Source organism: Patella vulgata, chromosome 2, assembly GCF_932274485.2.
Source record: "Patella vulgata chromosome 2, xgPatVulg1.2, whole genome shotgun sequence".
NCBI lineage: Eukaryota > Metazoa > Mollusca > Gastropoda > Patellidae > Patella > Patella vulgata.
This window is the reverse complement of record NC_065880.2, coordinates 29,349,496-29,366,068: the sequence shown is the minus strand read 5'-3', so window position 1 is coordinate 29,366,068 and position 16,573 is coordinate 29,349,496. Positions and strand designations below refer to the sequence as shown.

General features: G+C 36.1%; 2 protein-coding genes across 2 annotated transcripts in view; both read right to left on the bottom strand.

Annotated features, from left to right (window-relative positions):
• Positions 1-2,752: 2,752 nt before the first annotated feature.
• Positions 2,753-7,778, bottom strand: LOC126812390 (betaine--homocysteine S-methyltransferase 1). The gene is made up of 7 exons (XM_050538767.2): positions 7,703-7,778; positions 6,998-7,188; positions 6,214-6,408; positions 5,605-5,716; positions 4,619-4,797; positions 4,187-4,268; positions 2,753-3,575 (listed from the first exon to the last, which is right to left on the bottom strand). The coding sequence occupies exons 1-7, from the start codon at positions 7,713-7,715 to the stop codon at positions 3,295-3,297; spliced, it is 1,053 nt and encodes a 350-aa protein (XP_050394724.1). The 5' UTR covers positions 7,716-7,778; the 3' UTR covers positions 2,753-3,294.
• Positions 7,779-16,194: 8,416 nt separating this feature from the next.
• Positions 16,195-16,573, bottom strand: part of LOC126812387 (proto-oncogene tyrosine-protein kinase ROS) — a 143,699-nt gene continuing 143,320 nt past the window's right edge. The window contains exon 46 of the mRNA XM_050538764.2: positions 16,195-16,333. The gene's annotated coding sequence lies outside the window, so the exon portion shown is untranslated. The remainder of the gene's footprint in view (positions 16,334-16,573) is intronic.

Here is a 16,573-nt window from a genome sequence, read left to right as displayed (position 1 = left end):
AGTGACCAAACTATAATATTTCTGTCTACATTTAAACAGTGTACACAGAATATAATTCTTCATTTTTAGATATAAGACCAATTTAAATGAGTATCTAATTTTTCTTCCAGAAAGAGAAAAAGATATCTTTATAGAAAACGGTGTGATAATATGAACACGGTATCGAAATTGGAATTTTATTTATTTTCCTATTTACGTACTTTCTAGAGCCACGGCAACTTTAAAATTCATACAATGTTCTTTGATATGTATTTACTTGTTGACCGTCTTACATAATGATAACAGTACAAACATCAATCTATTTTAGTTATAGTAACGTGGCCTCATCGGCCTATCTTTTATCTTTAAATGTTCAAACTTTGTTTTGTTGACTTGCGTAGATTTAAGATTAAGTAGTTAAAGATACTCTACCACATAGACAGCTCCTTATTCAGAACTCTGCATGGAGAAACTAAAAAGTATATTTTCATTTATAAAGTTTGAAAAAGCCAAAGTAAATATAATTGATTCTTTTTCCTCACTTCTATTTGTCAGAATATCGCTACAATATTGAGTAAATATATGGAAAAGAAAAGGAAATGGCACAAACTGTTATAATGTATCATGTAACAAATTATACTTATTAGTGATCTTTATCAGAAAAACTTTATGCTCGGTAAGACTTTTGATCGAACCCCACACCGCCATTGCACTATACGACTGTATCTATTACGGGTTGATCTCCTCTATCATGAAGTGATGATGCCACTCCTATGAATTGTTACATGAAACTAAAGTGACACCATTTCTTTTCTTATTTTATAAAAAAAGTTACACTATTTTGAAGTAGGGATATATGGAAGTGATGATAAAGTCATATCAAATATGCAAATTACGTTTCTGTGAAGTGTACACTGTATGAATACTTCAATAATCTCGCGTCTTACGCAATAGAGCGTCCTTTCTTGATCCAGGGCCATCACAAGCCTATGTGGCACCCCCGGACAAAAGTTTCAGTGACGCATTCCCCCCCCCCCTCCTTAGTTGACTTTTTATTTATGATTAAACATACATTATGCGAGAGCTAATCTACCTGTTACAGATCTTTCTTTGGGCTGAAATTAGACATTAATTAGACATTAATTAACTTATCCAGACCATAATCAACTTTCGATGCCATCGCCAGGCTGCGGTATTTAGCGGATTGGAATACATTTTTTGAAAAATAATTAAACATAAAAATAGATAATCGTTAGTACGATAATAAATAAAAGTCTCGATTATCCATTTTTACGTTAAATTATCCATCACAAAATGTATACAAATCCACTAAATATCGCAGGCTTACGATGACATCGAGGGTTGATTATGATCCGGATAAGTTAATTAATGCCTAATTTATAATTTAAATAAAATTTCAGGCCTAGAGAAATGCCTGCAATAAGTATCGAGAGTTGATTATGGTCTGGATATGTTAATTAATGTCTAATAACATTTCAAGCCTAAAGAAAGACCTGTCATAGGCAGATTTTGCTCTTGCATAATGCATGTTTAAATTTTTTGACCACTTCAACAGAGTGTTTATGTGTTTTATCACTTTAGTTAAACATTTTGCACATTTCAAGAGAGTGTTTATAGGTTATTTTATAGCTTCAGTTAAACACGTCTTGCACAGTTTAACAGAGAATATTTACCACTTGAGTAACAATTCTTGCACGCTGGCTAAAAATTCTAAGCCTATCGATGGTTTCCATAATGTGTTCAACCCTCTCTTGAGAGATGCCCACAACACTGGCAATATGTCAAGTTGGTCAATCGTCCATCAGCCATCACCATGTCCTGTGCCCGGGTGATGTGCCCTTGAATGGTTGCTGTTGATGGCCTTTCCAGGACGCCGGTCATCGTCAAGATTTAAATTCCACAGCCCACTTCTTTACTGTGGAAAAGGAATGGGCATCATCCCCAAAAGTGGAGACCATGTCGGCATGTATCTGTGTTGGGGTTAGTCAGTTCAGTTACAGGTAAGGTGGTCTGGTACGAAGACAATAATAGCACTTATGTCTATGATTCATTCAATGATTTTAATTGTTGGTGGCTAAAGTTTGTTTCAACCCAGTTGATCTATCCTTCTCAGGCTTAGAACTTTTCAGCCCGTCCTCGTATATGGAGTTTTTATCAATTCATCTAAACACGCCTGTCATAATGCTGCTAAGTATTTGTCAGGGGCGGAGGTGTTCATTTTGACCCAATGAGGGCCCCCCTCTCAGGAGTGGGTGGATGGGTGTTCGGGGTAAATGATGCTTTCTAAAGTATATCTTGCTGTTTCTAGCTTTGACACAAATGAGGCGTGCGACAGTCGCATCAATTCACTAAAAACGACGTAAAATTCAAGAGTAAAATTCCAAATCTAAAAAAGGGCCCAGAAATAAGTGAGATCATTAACGCATGGGCCTACCATACCTATGGGCTCCTTCTCAGTCCACCCTTGATATTGGTGCTAGGTGGGATTATAATACTTACATCAAACTGCACTTTTACTCTGTGTACGAGGGGATGGGGCAAAAACCGAAGTTCCATGTACACATTTGTATGCACGTAAAATAAATCTTGGCTGTTGGAATTCTAAGAAGCGCAGTGGGGAAACGCTTTGGCCGAAGATCCACCCTCCATCCCCCTATTTTACGTTTCATTGTTTATGTCCGACTTAATTATCCAGTCCTAACATAAAACATACAGAATACGAAATACCAAAGTTTTATTTCCAATCACAACAAAATTCACATACAATACAACACAATAAAGTTTCTAGCTCAATCATAACAACAAAATTCATAAAACACTATCCAGTCATAATAAAATTCATATTATTCAGCATAATAAAGTTTTCTGCTCGATAATAACCAAATTCATAAACAATTATCCAGTCATAATCAAATTCATATACAATAACCCAAGCATAACCAAATTCATATACAATATGAAATAATAAACTTGTATTACCCAATAATGGCCAAATTCATAATTTTACGATATGAAGTAATAAAGCAGTATGGCCCATTAATAACAATATCCATACAATTATCCAGTCATAAACACCATTGATATACAATACAAACTACTAAACTTCTATTGCCAAGTCATGACAAAAGCCATACAGAACATCCAATTGAATCCATGCAGGGGCATTATCTAGCGTTGGTATATTGATTTCTTAATTAAATGTTAAATAATCAATTTGAGTACATATTAGCGAAGATTAAGCAGTGAGAAATTTGTTTTTTTTTTAGAGAAAAATGCAAATGCCGCATCGTTACTTTAAGATGTAGGATAGAATTGTTTCTTGTGATCCTGTGTATAATATGTAGAGAAGTTAGGTTTGTTCCCGTACATATAATGTAGAGACATATCAGTAGAATATTTACTAGCTGGAGGTTTTCTACCATATACCTCAGCTATTTCTCTCATGTAATGTGAGGCATTACCACAACATAATCCAATCACTTCAACGCCTATTTCTTTACATTGTTTAGCAAATTCTCTAATCTGATACCTGCTACACTGGAAGGCTGGTAAATTCTCAGGAAAAGCCATTTTGTCTGTGAAACAAAAATAAGTAAACTTCAAATCTAAAGTATACAAATATGTCGTACAAATTATTCTGGCGAATAGGATAAACGAAAAATGTTGAATGATTCGGGGCTATAATCAGTTCAATGATCTAATCTGTACAGGAGGATAGATCTAATGATAGAAGAACGAGTTCGACTATTACTAGAACAACCCCGTGGTTTCTACTGAGCTTCTTCAAGTTGCGGCCATAAACGGTTGATTTAGGCGACACATGAACTGTCCAGGAGAAGAGACGGGATAAAAGTTCAGAGAATGAGAGTGGTTATTGGACCCTCTAAGATTAGAAACAGCTAGAGGTTTGCCATGCGATCTAGTGTAAGCCCGTCAGAATAAAAGTCGTCCAATGCTGATTGTTATTGTTGCTTTACATTGACTTGTACACCAGAACGCCCGTAAACTAGCGTGATTCGTCATAGTTCCCATAACTTTTATAGTACAATTCGAATTTTATGACCAATAATGAACAATCCCTCCACCGTTTCAAAGATTCAATCCCGTGTCGTGTTTACAAGCTGTACAATCAAAAATATAAATAGAGAGGTGGATTCCAGATTGATTCAGTAAAGCAATAACTTACTTGTATCTGGGTCAATAAGTGATTGCATCATTGGCTGTTCCAGTGTTGTTCTATATGGTACTGGGAGTGCTGCTATCGGCCCCTGAAAATATTATATGTTTCATTACATTAAAATTTGTGCTTACTTGTAATTTAACTGTGTCGCTTTCTCTTTATTTTTCTCCACTTTCAACTAAGTTCGGCCAACAAATTTTTACTTGCTGATAAAATCGACAAAACTAGATTAGGCCATAGACGTTTGTTGTGTTGAAGTACCAAGAACATAACTCTTGGTACTTGCTGATACAGTGATGATCTGGATGACTTTATGAACTTAATTAACGCTATGCCGAGCCTCAGGGTAAACAAATTGGCTTCCTTATACGTAGTGTAGCTTCCTAGCCAATAGTCACAGAAGCAGTCTGATCCTATTCCTACGCAAACTTTGCATACCTTACACATCTGTCTAATTTTTCTAATTTCCGGCAAAATTGAAACAGGTCCACGAACACAATTTAGACCAACTACAGCAGCTCCTCGATCTTCAAGCTTTTTACAACCAACATCAAATGGTACACCATCGCACATTGTTCCAATAGCTGGAGACCCCATATTTACAATTGCTGGCACACCTGAAATTAACATCAAACGGTCAACTGGCATGTTTTTATTTTCGTTGGTACGCTAGCTTAGGTAAATACAGTGGATCTATCACTAAAGTCCAAGTACACGTGTTAAAAATGAAAGTGGTTAACAGAAATTGTAAAAAAAACCAAAACATTTAAGCCAGAAAAACGGGGCCTGGTGTTAGCGCGTTCCATGCATAAGATATATATGTCAAAATATACTGTTGGGGGCCGTTCTAGCTACTTCCAAAACGACGACTTCGGGGGAAACAAAATGGCGAGGTGGTTTGTTTAAAGGAGCTAAATCGCTAACATTTGGGACCTAGAAATTCACAAAAGTGGGTCGGAACTCATATAATACTGTAATATGAATGTATATAAACTGATTTACATTTAATGGTTTCCGTTTTTACTCCAATTTCAAATCAGTAATGTTCGGCGAAATAAGTCAGCAATCTCAATCGAGTGCAAATTTCTAGCGTCTAGTTATTCTAGTCTACATAACTCCATTTGATTTGGTGCAATGTGTCTAGCCTCGTCCCTCGAGTCTCTCAATACAACTGGGGCTGAAGCGCATTATGGTAAACGATTCGTGTACCAATGTTAAAAAAATTATTTTATCTTAAATATCGGATATCAGAAGCTCATCTTTTCCCGGTAAGTTTACATCATCAAATTGACCAATAATTGATTTAAATTGGCCAATAATTCGTGTTTTCGATGTCGAAGATTTTGGAGGATTTTGAGTTACGGACTTAGGTCCTTTAAGTGAAGAAAAAAACGATTCACAATCTTATAATTATCGACAATTACCTTGACCGTACTTTTTGATACTCTCCAGAGCCAATTCTGCCTCGGCATATTCAAAAAACGTTTCTGCAATAATACAATCTGCACCATTAGCAACCGCCCATTCTATTTGTTCCTAAAATATAAGATATTGTAACCACAAAACAGCTAAATTGAACATGTCATTTTAAGAATAGCTGATATGGGTTAATAAAGCAATCCTATCCCTGGAGTGATTCTATCCCACCACACCGGAAATGACCTAGTTGTTTACGCCCGCTTAGTGCATTCTACACGTTTTTTAAATTATTATATTGTCGTTTGTGAATCAACCTTTACTAACTACTTCCACATTGTGTTGGAGGATCTGTTTTATTTGTTCATTACAAAATGGCACCCGAAACCATAGGGTACACGACTCGTGAACTGATTATAATTGTTAATTGTGTCATAAATATTGGATATTAGGATCCTTTACTATAGTTTCACGACAAGATAACAATATCCATTTTGATTGACATTGATCCATATTGAATTCTAAATCGTGTTTTTAATTTCAAATATTATAGAAAATATTGAGTTAGAGATTAGCTCCTTTAGGGTGTTTTTTTTTTTAAAAAAAGAGTAACCTACCTTAAACATAGCCTCAGATTGTTCTATCAGTTCGGGTTTGTCTTTCTGATAAAGTGTCGTGTTGCAGATATTTCCCGCCATTAAAGTTCCTGTCCTGTCTGCTACATCGCGCGCAATTTTCAAGGCATCAACATTGAGTTTTTCCAGGAGATGTTCTTTTCCAATTAATCTCAACTTTTCACGGTGACCATAATACTGAAGTTATAATATTAATTGTGATACATAAACATAATTCATATAACGTTTCTGAAGCAGGACATGGTTTCATACCCTTGGTAACCTTCTTGATCTTTATGGAGCGACGTTCTACAGTTGACATGAAACTTTAGAAGATTGCGCATCGGTTGACAATTCGAATTTTGATATGCCATCGCTCAATCAGTGTGGCCATCGCTATACCAAGATAGCGGCCACGAAGGTTCCTAATTCATATTAGTAAGACTGTGTTAAAGTCAATGATAAAATAAAGAAACCACTTACTGTCACCCATGATTTTGCATGAGGAACAAGATCCCGGTGGGGTGCCAGTCCCTCCCAGTGTCGCCGGAAAATATTGGACTGTGTGAAACATGCTATAGAGTCGATTTGTAGCATATCTGACCCACGTTATATGTTTAACACTGGTTAAGCTTATGTTTATGATTATAATGTTGAAAAAAACCGCATTGAAACCGCGTGATTTTTTGCCATTTGCGAGGGGGCGAAAAAACTCATGGAGGCGCAAAAACTCAAAACCATGACACAAAGCTCGTCATTGCGTCCCTCTCACTTAGCCCCTGCTTACTGTAAATGCTTGCACAACATCACTTCCCGCATGGACAAACTCTTCGTGAAGCTCTCGAACTCTTTCAGGATAATCAAGGACTACTTCCGGCACGAACGATCCAGCTTTGAGATAACCTCTTCTCTCAAACTCAAACAGATAACCCTCCGCTATTAACACATCTTCCCCACCACTTAAACGTTCCACAAGACCTGAAATTGTATGAAAAAACTTGTTGGTGCTTTCAAAACGCCATAATTCACATAAAGACATCGCCAAGAGCTACATGTTGAAACGCAAATCTTGTTGAACAGTTCAAATCACGACTGGGACACCCTGCTACCTAATTATGTTTACCCCCCCCCCCCCAATTCATTAAACGTAGCTCTGAATATTAACTTTAAAAAAAATTGTTATACAAAAGCGCCAAAAAACTCTGAATGCTATTCAGTCCGGACTGGCCTCAAACCTAAGTGAAAAATTTAAAAAACAATTGACATACATGTATTGTAAACCTTTGAATATAGAGTAGATCTCTCGGTGCGGCCTACTCAGTACGCCGGGATTGATCGACGGGAAGGTTGATGTCGGGTATTTCGCCCTTTATATGTCATAAAGTGGTAGTCCAGATTAAAGATCCTTTGAAAGTTGGAATTCGAATGCCCGTCTCAAAATTTTGCACTGACGACGACGAGAAGTTAAATGACGTTTCTTCCCTCAACTTACCTTTAGTAGGCATGGTAAAAATTAGAGAGTAGGCTATACACAATTTATCTGTTGATATAAGGTACTTAGGCCTCTTATAAATAGAGATAAAAAACGAATTACAACTTTTTCAAAAAGTAGGGAAAAACTTTACGCTTTTAATGCATCGAATTTCTTATTGGATACTATTGATCAATCTTTCAAGTCATACTTTGATATTATTTGTTGATCTTTTGATATCCGAAAAATAATTATTTTAGAATATAAAAAAAATCAGTCAGGTATTTTTGTATTTTCGCGTGTTGCACTATTTGAAAAGAAGTTCGTAGTTGATTTATCAGTGGGTAAAAGCAAGGACGTTGACGATTAAAACGGCTGATAACCCCATGCCTCAAGATTTCTTAAGCGATTTTGTTTCGCTAGTGGGGTAGTTCTGAATTATTTGGCACACAAATAAGATGTTTACAACAATGTTCGATTAAACGTGGCACCAGGGTTAGGTCTAAACATTAAGGTCACCTGCAGATTTCGTAGTCATGAGATGCTAACCCTAACCCAAGACCTAGCGCTAACCTTTACCCTAACCCTAAACCACAATCCTCGCAACAATCACGTGCCCTAACCCTGTTTACATCTCGTGACCGTGGCGACATCTGTAGGTGGGCATAATATTTAGATCTGACCGTGGCATCAGGTCCCGAGTTCACAAAGCATTCTCAGACTTAAGTTGAGAATTTACCCAAAATTGTTCATCTTATTTTAACTAATATATAGCCTCTTTATAAAACTTTTGTGTATCTGTATCAAAGATCGTGATTGAAGGTTAAGTAAATTCTGAAAATAAGTCTGAGGATGTTTTGTGAACTCGGGGCCAGGTGGTACTTGAGCCATCTTTAGTATGAATGCTGGTAATTACCACTTCTTAAGAACTAAAATTACATTGCCTCTGTGCTGCATCTTGTGCATCTATTTAGGTCGCAGTCGTTCCTAGTCAAATTTTATTCCGTTGCCTATGATTTGCCGTTTTGTGTGTTACAAGATCAATCATAATTAATATGTAATCTTATAACTCATATAGTTATTTTTATATGGGTGGTGGATGGCCGAATGGTTAGCGCGTGCGCGCTGTATCATAAGGTTTGTCATTGAGTCAACTGGCGTGGTTTCAATTCCCCGTTTGTACGTGACAAGGAGTAGGGTCGCCTGTCTGACCTCGTGGTTTTTCTTTATTTAGTTTTCAAGAGTCATTCTATGTGTCTATGACTAGTCAGTGTCTAAGGTTGTATGCCGTCTGTGACTTGGCATGTTTTAATTTTGCAAAATTCAAATATTTTTCATATATATTTAGCCTGGTGTGCCGCTATTTTTTCGTGCGTTTCAAGGTGTGTCGTTGCCCAAAAATGGTTGAGAACCACTGCCTTACAACCTAAAAATGATCCCTATTGATTTTGGTGCATGCATGACCACCGGACGCAGAGCCTCTACCATTCTTTTGTATTTGTTTGTCGCCTACAGTCTGCAGTTATTAAATAGATCGTCTGAAAATGTTGTATACTTAGTCCTTATACCCAAAAGATGACCCTTATTGTTTTTGGTGCATGCCCGACCCCCAGGGACAGAACCATGCCCAATTTTTGTATGTGTCTTTTTATCGCCGGGGGTTGGATGGCCGAATGGTTAGCACGTGCGTGCTGTATCATAAGGCCTGTCATTGAGTCAACTGGCGTGGTTTCAAATCCCCGGTTGTACGTGACAAGGAGTAGGGTATCTTGTCCAACCTCGTGGGTTTTCTCCGGGTCCTCAGGTTTCCTCCAACTGCTAAAGAACCCTACGCGCAAGCGAATTATTGAAATAAAATTAAACCATATATTAGTCCCGAAATGACCTAGTTTGTGTCGAATGGACGTTAAACCCCATCTCTCTTTTTATCGCCTACAGATCGTCTTGAAACCTTTAATACTTTTTCCTTATACCCTAAGGGGCATCCTTATTATTTTTTGTGCCACGTACATTTTCTCTTTGCGTGCCTGTGTGTCGCCTAAAAACCGCAATTCTTAATGGATAATATTGAAAATTGTTTATACCACCCAAGGGATAACCTCTAATGTTTTGGCTGCATGTCCGAATCCCAGGGACAGAGCTACGCACAATTTTTGGTGTGTTCACTACTGGTCGCATTTCGTAATGGATTGTCTTGGAACTTGTCATATGTATTGCTTATAGCCAACGGACGGCAACTATTGATTTTGGTGAATGTCCCGACGACAGGGGTAGAGCTACGCCTAATTTTTCTGTTTATCATAGACTGCAATTCTGAATGGATCATCTTGGAACTTGGCATATGTATTCCTTATAGCCTAAGAATGGCAACTATTGATTTTGGCGCATGTCCCGACTCCCAGGCCAAAGTCATCGCCAATTCTTGTGGTTTTTTTGTCTACAGGCCGAAATTCTGAATGGATCATCTTGGAACTTGGCATATTTATTCCTCATACTGTAAGGACAACAATTATTTATTATAGTTGAACACTCGGGGCCCTCACATAACCAAGGATCTCTATTACACAGGTTTACACAGGTTTAGGGTAAGCGAAGGCCGGTGATTTGTTATGTCAAAGAAGTGTCGCCCCGGACATATGCTCCCCTCAGCGTGTTAGAGACTAAAATGTTTAACACCTTTTTTTCAGATTTTGAGCAAAGCATTAGTGCTGTAAGAAGACGAAACCTGTTGATTTTCAGCAATCTAAGATCAGCATCCAATGTTTCCTTTCGGATAAGCTGCTGTTGAGACAGCTGTTGTGCGTCATTGCTAACGCCCTCTGGTGTAATAATGTTGATAAATTCATGATATTTTTCTGGACATTTTCATTTCAAGATTTTAACTTCAAGACTTTTTGAAACGTAGAAAATATTTTCATAAGAGTTCAAATTCCAGAATTGTTTTTGATACTTTCAGAAACCAATGAATTGATTTCTTTGTCGTGTAAAATTAAGAAATTATTTTTTAATTTAAATATTTAATGATATATAAAAGTTACCGATAAAACGCCGAAAATGAAACATAAAGTCAATTTTTTGTTTAAAATGTTGATTTTGTGCATGAAATGTTGACATAAGAATGTAGAAACAAGAATCATTAGTTTAGAATGTTGCGTTCATGTCTAAAATGTTCAAACTGGAATGTAGAAACAAGAATCATGAATATTGTCCCATTTGGTCTTCCATATTCAGATGCGCTATTTTCCGCATCCTGACTAGTAATCTTTTCGAATACATAGCGGATCGATGGAACTGAATATTAACATTGATCTCATAAATCGACATGCGATCACTTGTGGTATGTCCATGCTAGAAAAGATGGTACACCCGACAACCCTACCTTCCCCAACACTTGAAAATGCATGTCAAGGTCTCTACAAGTTCAAGACAGTTTGTACCAATTCGTCAACAATCAAACTGGACAGAACTCGTTTTTATCTACAGTAACTGATTACAAAACGGATATTTTGACAATTTGGCGTGCATATTAAAATACGGTGAATTAAAAATAGTTCACCTATATGATTAGAATATGGCCCGGAGTACTTCAATATTGGCAGGAGTCAATAAGCTTAATATCTAGTTTAAGATATGTGCGTCATATCTCTATAGTCGGGTGCAAAGTTGGACGCAGTGGAAACCCTTTATTACAGTTGAAACCAGTGACATTTATTAAAACAGTTTCGAAATGGAGTTGTTTGTCGTGCCACGCCCTAGAGGCAATTACGCTAGTTTGCAGATCTTCTCCTTCACCCTTGGCGAATTTTGCTACAACCCTGTTTTAGGTTGACTTTATCTTTTACAGAATCACCTGGGAAACAATATATTTTGTACTCCGTTTTGGGGAGGTATTTGAGCTCAAAGAGATGATTTACAGTAGCCCACAATAATTCCACTCAAGGACCATTTTTTTTATTATCTGAAACCCATCGTGAATGAAATGGGGTTTAACGGCCTACCTACTGTTCTGCTCCTAACCTGGGCTAATGAAGACGGGCATACACCAAACAGTGTGCTATGAGGGAAATATTGCACGGGCAGCGGCGCTACGGCCTACTCTTATATCGAATTCCAACTGCCAAGAGATCTTACACGGGACCTCGGTTTTTCGTCTCATCCGAAGGACTAGACAGCTGTCCTTGTCAGGCCCTCAGTTCTGCACCACTGACAAGGGGTAAACCAGGTCGGAAAATCCAGATGAACTTTCTCAGCCAATGCAGGGATCGAACACCCGACCCCCAGGATAGCGAGCCAGCATCTTAACCACCTAGCCACGGTGGCTCCCCGAAACCCATCGTAGTATATAATATGTTAGCGTCAACAAGCAGATGCGGACACATGATAAATGGACGGATGTGCATGGGAGACGGCAATATACGATCCCGTTTCAATATGAGCGTATCAAAATTATATTTTTGAAAGTTTTATTCAACAACAGTGAACTGGTGGTCAGTCGGACAGACGTGGATTACAACAATATACCAACCCATTTCAATATAATATGGCGTATGAAAAGTATATTTTTGAAAGCTTTATTCAACAACAGTATTATTCTACAACCATGTTACATAATGTATTTACACATAATGAATCAGAAACTAATGGTAGCTTTGATATACCTAACATTTAGTTTACTTTTATTTGCAGCTCTTAACAAAACCTGTACTCCATATTGGTATTGATTTATATTTTAAGACATAATTTATACAACCATAGTAAGACAAAACTAATTCATAAGCAGCAATATATATACATATATCTTTATGTAAAAAGTCAGTAACTTAAAGATTCACATATTCAAACACCAAACATATATTTTTATTTGAAAATATTATGTTTCTAACGACCAAGGAAATTAATTGATAGACCTAGGAAGTTTATTAATTCTGTAATAAATGCAATAACAATGGTATTTCTATATGTCTATCAGAACAGGTCTGCATTTTAACAGAGTTCAAGGACAGCTTGAGATAGTGTGACTACGGGTAGTTCGTATGCTGTTTGTACATCACAAATGATGGAACTGAAATTTAAATGACTGCTACTTGCCAGTCATTAAATTATGACAATAAAAATAATTAGGTTAGATTATATGGTAAGATGGTAAGATAATTACAAATGCCGTCTCAAAGAAACATAATTTTTTACCGAGTACTCTTTATAACCATACTGCAAACGTTTTAACTTAAGCATGCAAGTAAAGATCTTAGTAACACCCACCATAATGGGTAGGGTAGGTTAAAATTATCATATGAAAACGTAATACATTATAAATGATGTTCACTTATATCATCATGGCTATAGTATACAACAGAATCATTTTGAAAATTTTTCATCATGATTAATTAGCACTAACAAGTATTATTCTGTAAACATATTAAAACCATAGATCTTCTTGATATAAATTCATATCATTGTGCTGTGAAATCATACCACCAACTATTCATAAACCACATTTTATCACATCTTTCACTTCAAAATTGTGACGTATTTAGTTTCCCTGGGATAAGCTACATATTTTGTTCCAAATAATATGACAATCTTTAGAATAATCCCAGTTTAAATATATATTTCTAAGTCATCCATGTGTGCATATTTGGTTAAAATTTCAAAAATTAAATATTTGAAACTAAATGCTTTTGAGAAGAGCAACTAAGTACTTTTTGTTTTTTCCTGAAGAAATTGGAGGCAGAAATTCAAATTAGTGTGGCCTTATGATTATGTTTAAAAAACATTTAATGCTTTAGGTACTATGAGTATATTTGAACAGATTTGATTATCATGCATGAAGAACAATGAATGTCAACATTACCAATTCACAATACATGATTATATTTTATAATACAAATGAAAGCGAATTACCAATGAAGAAGAATGTTAAGTATACTTTACAAAAACATCACAGAAAACAATGAAAATGGTTAAGAAGGGTCTTCCCTATATATATACATACACAATAACGTAAACATGTGGTAACAAATATTTACACTGAATACTTTGTAAAAATGGAACACTCTCCTTAACAAACAGTCTGGTATATTCCTGTCTAAAAACATGTATAACCAGTCATCAATAAACTTTCTATATTTACATATAAACTTCAATAACAATGAAATAAAACTTTCGTCAAGTTGTTTGTGATCTCTCTTTAATCATCTTTACATTTCATGAATTCAAAAAATCAAACGGGAGAAATTCCACTTGTGGATTCCATTTTTAAATATCTAACAGACTATTCTACTACAACTGCGCTAACATATTAAGAAAATTTGGTGAAACACTATTCAAACTTTTTCTTTTTTTAATTTGTAAAAGTATAAATTTAATGTTATTTTATTATATTATTTTATTACAATATTGACTGTTTTATCTTTACACAATGTGTAGCAAAGCTCATTTCATGGTTTTGGGTTGTTTTTTTACTGAAATCTTCTGCTATCAATGTGTATATAATTCTCTTTAGAGATCGGAAAGGACTAGTTTGTCTAGAAATTGTTATTCTTTTGGATGAGAAAGCCAAAATAATCACAGCACCATCACCAATTCATTTACAAAATTAGCATTTATTTTGGTTGATATCTTCAAGTTAATTATTTAATATGTGGAAGGGTATGTTGTCTACCTATAGCTAATTATTACAACATAGGCTACTGCAAATAACAAGCAGCTTTCATCATCATATAGTACAGCTGCCATAGTAAGGGCTTTAGATATATTAAAAGCAAATTAAATAAAGCGTATTCAGGCGTTTCAAAACTTCTGGTGCCTCTGAGTTTATCCAACAATAATTTTTCTTTTTTATTGATATTATTTTATGTCTGGGACAAAGTTAAAAAATGTCAGGTGCTTGTTCATTAGTGTTTGACAATTTGTCTGGTACAAATAAGACTGTTATTTTCAGGTCTGACCTTGTTGTATCTTCACCTAATATCTTTTAGAGATGAGAAAACAGGCAGGAAGAACAGATAGATCTGCCAATCATAAAAGGAAGACAAATTACTTTCACAATAATAAAATATAAAAGTCATAGGAAAAAAAGAAATGCTCAAAGTGTATAACATAATAAATCTTGATTTAAAAGTTTATTTATAAACATACTAGAAACCTGACCTCAAAAGCAATAAATTGTACAAAATATTTTGGTCAAAAAAAAAACTAGGCAGTGAATAAATGTTCCATAATAATCTCAGAAACAATAATAATGTCTAGAGCCAACCCAACTTTAAAGCCTTATATTTCTTAACTAAAAAGATTTCTTTTTTAAATATTTACTCACTCTGACCTGCAGAGCAAAAATCTTTCTATCAATCACTGGTCTTTGACTAGACGAACATCACTATATCTATCATACAAGATAAGAACCTTACAAACTCCATACCATATATCAACTATATGAATACATGAATTGGTATATTACATTGAAATATGTATATCTAATAGTTATAAATGCCCTCATAATGTCATTTTGATGCTGAGTGGTATTTGAGCTTTAAAATCTCACCAGTTAATTTGAATATGATTTATGATTTCTTATACAACATAATAGGCTGCAACAATCCACAACACAAAGCTAAATTTGATCCCGCAAAAACATATATAATAATAGCTAAATATCTGTCTGTCCTGTCATCGATCAACAATTGTTTCCCAAGTTAACTAATCAATAGTAACGTTTCGAGTTCCACTACAAATCGGATCACAAATCAGCCTTCAAGTTATACACAAACCTCATGAAAATGAGTTTTTCTCGATGTATTGTTGCAGTCCTACTACTACGACTGTTCTACATCACACAAGACTTGCCTGGGAGTATTCAAACCCAGCTAGAGAAGTACCGGGTTCGGGGAAGACCTGAGCACGTGATCGCCCACCATGGTAATTGATGTAGTCGGGACAAGGTGATGTACTAGTGTTGTCTTTAGACGTATTGCTGGCATTATAAACCTTATCAGTGTTGTTATTGGACCAGAAGGGTCCCTCTTGTTTTCTATTCGAGTCCTGAATCCGTGAATACAGAGGAATTGATTGATCAGTGCTTGTAGAATTATTATGACAATCAATACAATATCCAGGCGAATGAGGTGGGGAATCACATGCTTGCCCGTTGAATACAGGACTTGAATATATATCGCGATCTGGATGATTAGCTGGCCAACCACCAGGAACATTAGAGTCTGTCTCACGGTTTGAGTTGGTGTGATAATACGGAGCTTCTTCGGAACTAACGGATGGTCTGGGACTTCGTGGATTTCCGTTGGTCTCACTGCGTACCATGCTATATGGAGGTGGGTTGGAAGAGGAACTAGGATTTCTGGAACGTGGTGAGTCTGAGTAAGGAGTTACTTGGTTGAAGTTATATAGTGGATCTGACCGCATGCTTTGAGTCGTCTGGTGTGGTGGTAGTCCATACTGTTCTAATTCGGGAGCGTGGTTTATAAGTTGAATATATTGTGGTGCAGTTTTAGCCCTGGGGTTCAAATAACCCAAATGATCAAGTTCACTAACAGTTGGAGGAAGAGAGACAGGTGTGTAGTTAATTTGACCATTTGGATGAGTAGCATCAAAAGATACAGTTCGTTTTATTCTACCTGAAGTAGAGAGATCAACCACCAACTGAAAGTAAAAAATATATGTATTAAAAATTTTGACCAGATGAATGAACAGTCTTAATAGGGCCGTTGTAAAGCATGGACACGCTGCGCTGTTGCTCAAGGGATCCATGCTAATCTATATATGTTGTATTTTTGTTTAATATTATCGAGCATTTACATTTTTATTCCTGCAAGTGGTAGGAGACCCAGTGCACTGATTTCCCTGAGGGCGTATAATGCTGTTAAGACAACCATGAATCTT

Coding starts and splice junctions, on each gene's coding strand:
- LOC126812390 (XM_050538767.2), bottom strand. Junction 6,409..6,997: donor ATGTTGTGCAAGCATTTACA/GTAAGCAGGGGC, acceptor TTATAACTTCAG/TATTATGGTCACCGTGAAAA. Junction 4,798..5,604: donor TATCAAAAAGTACGGTCAAG/GTAATTGTCGAT, acceptor TGTTAATTTCAG/GTGTGCCAGCAATTGTAAAT.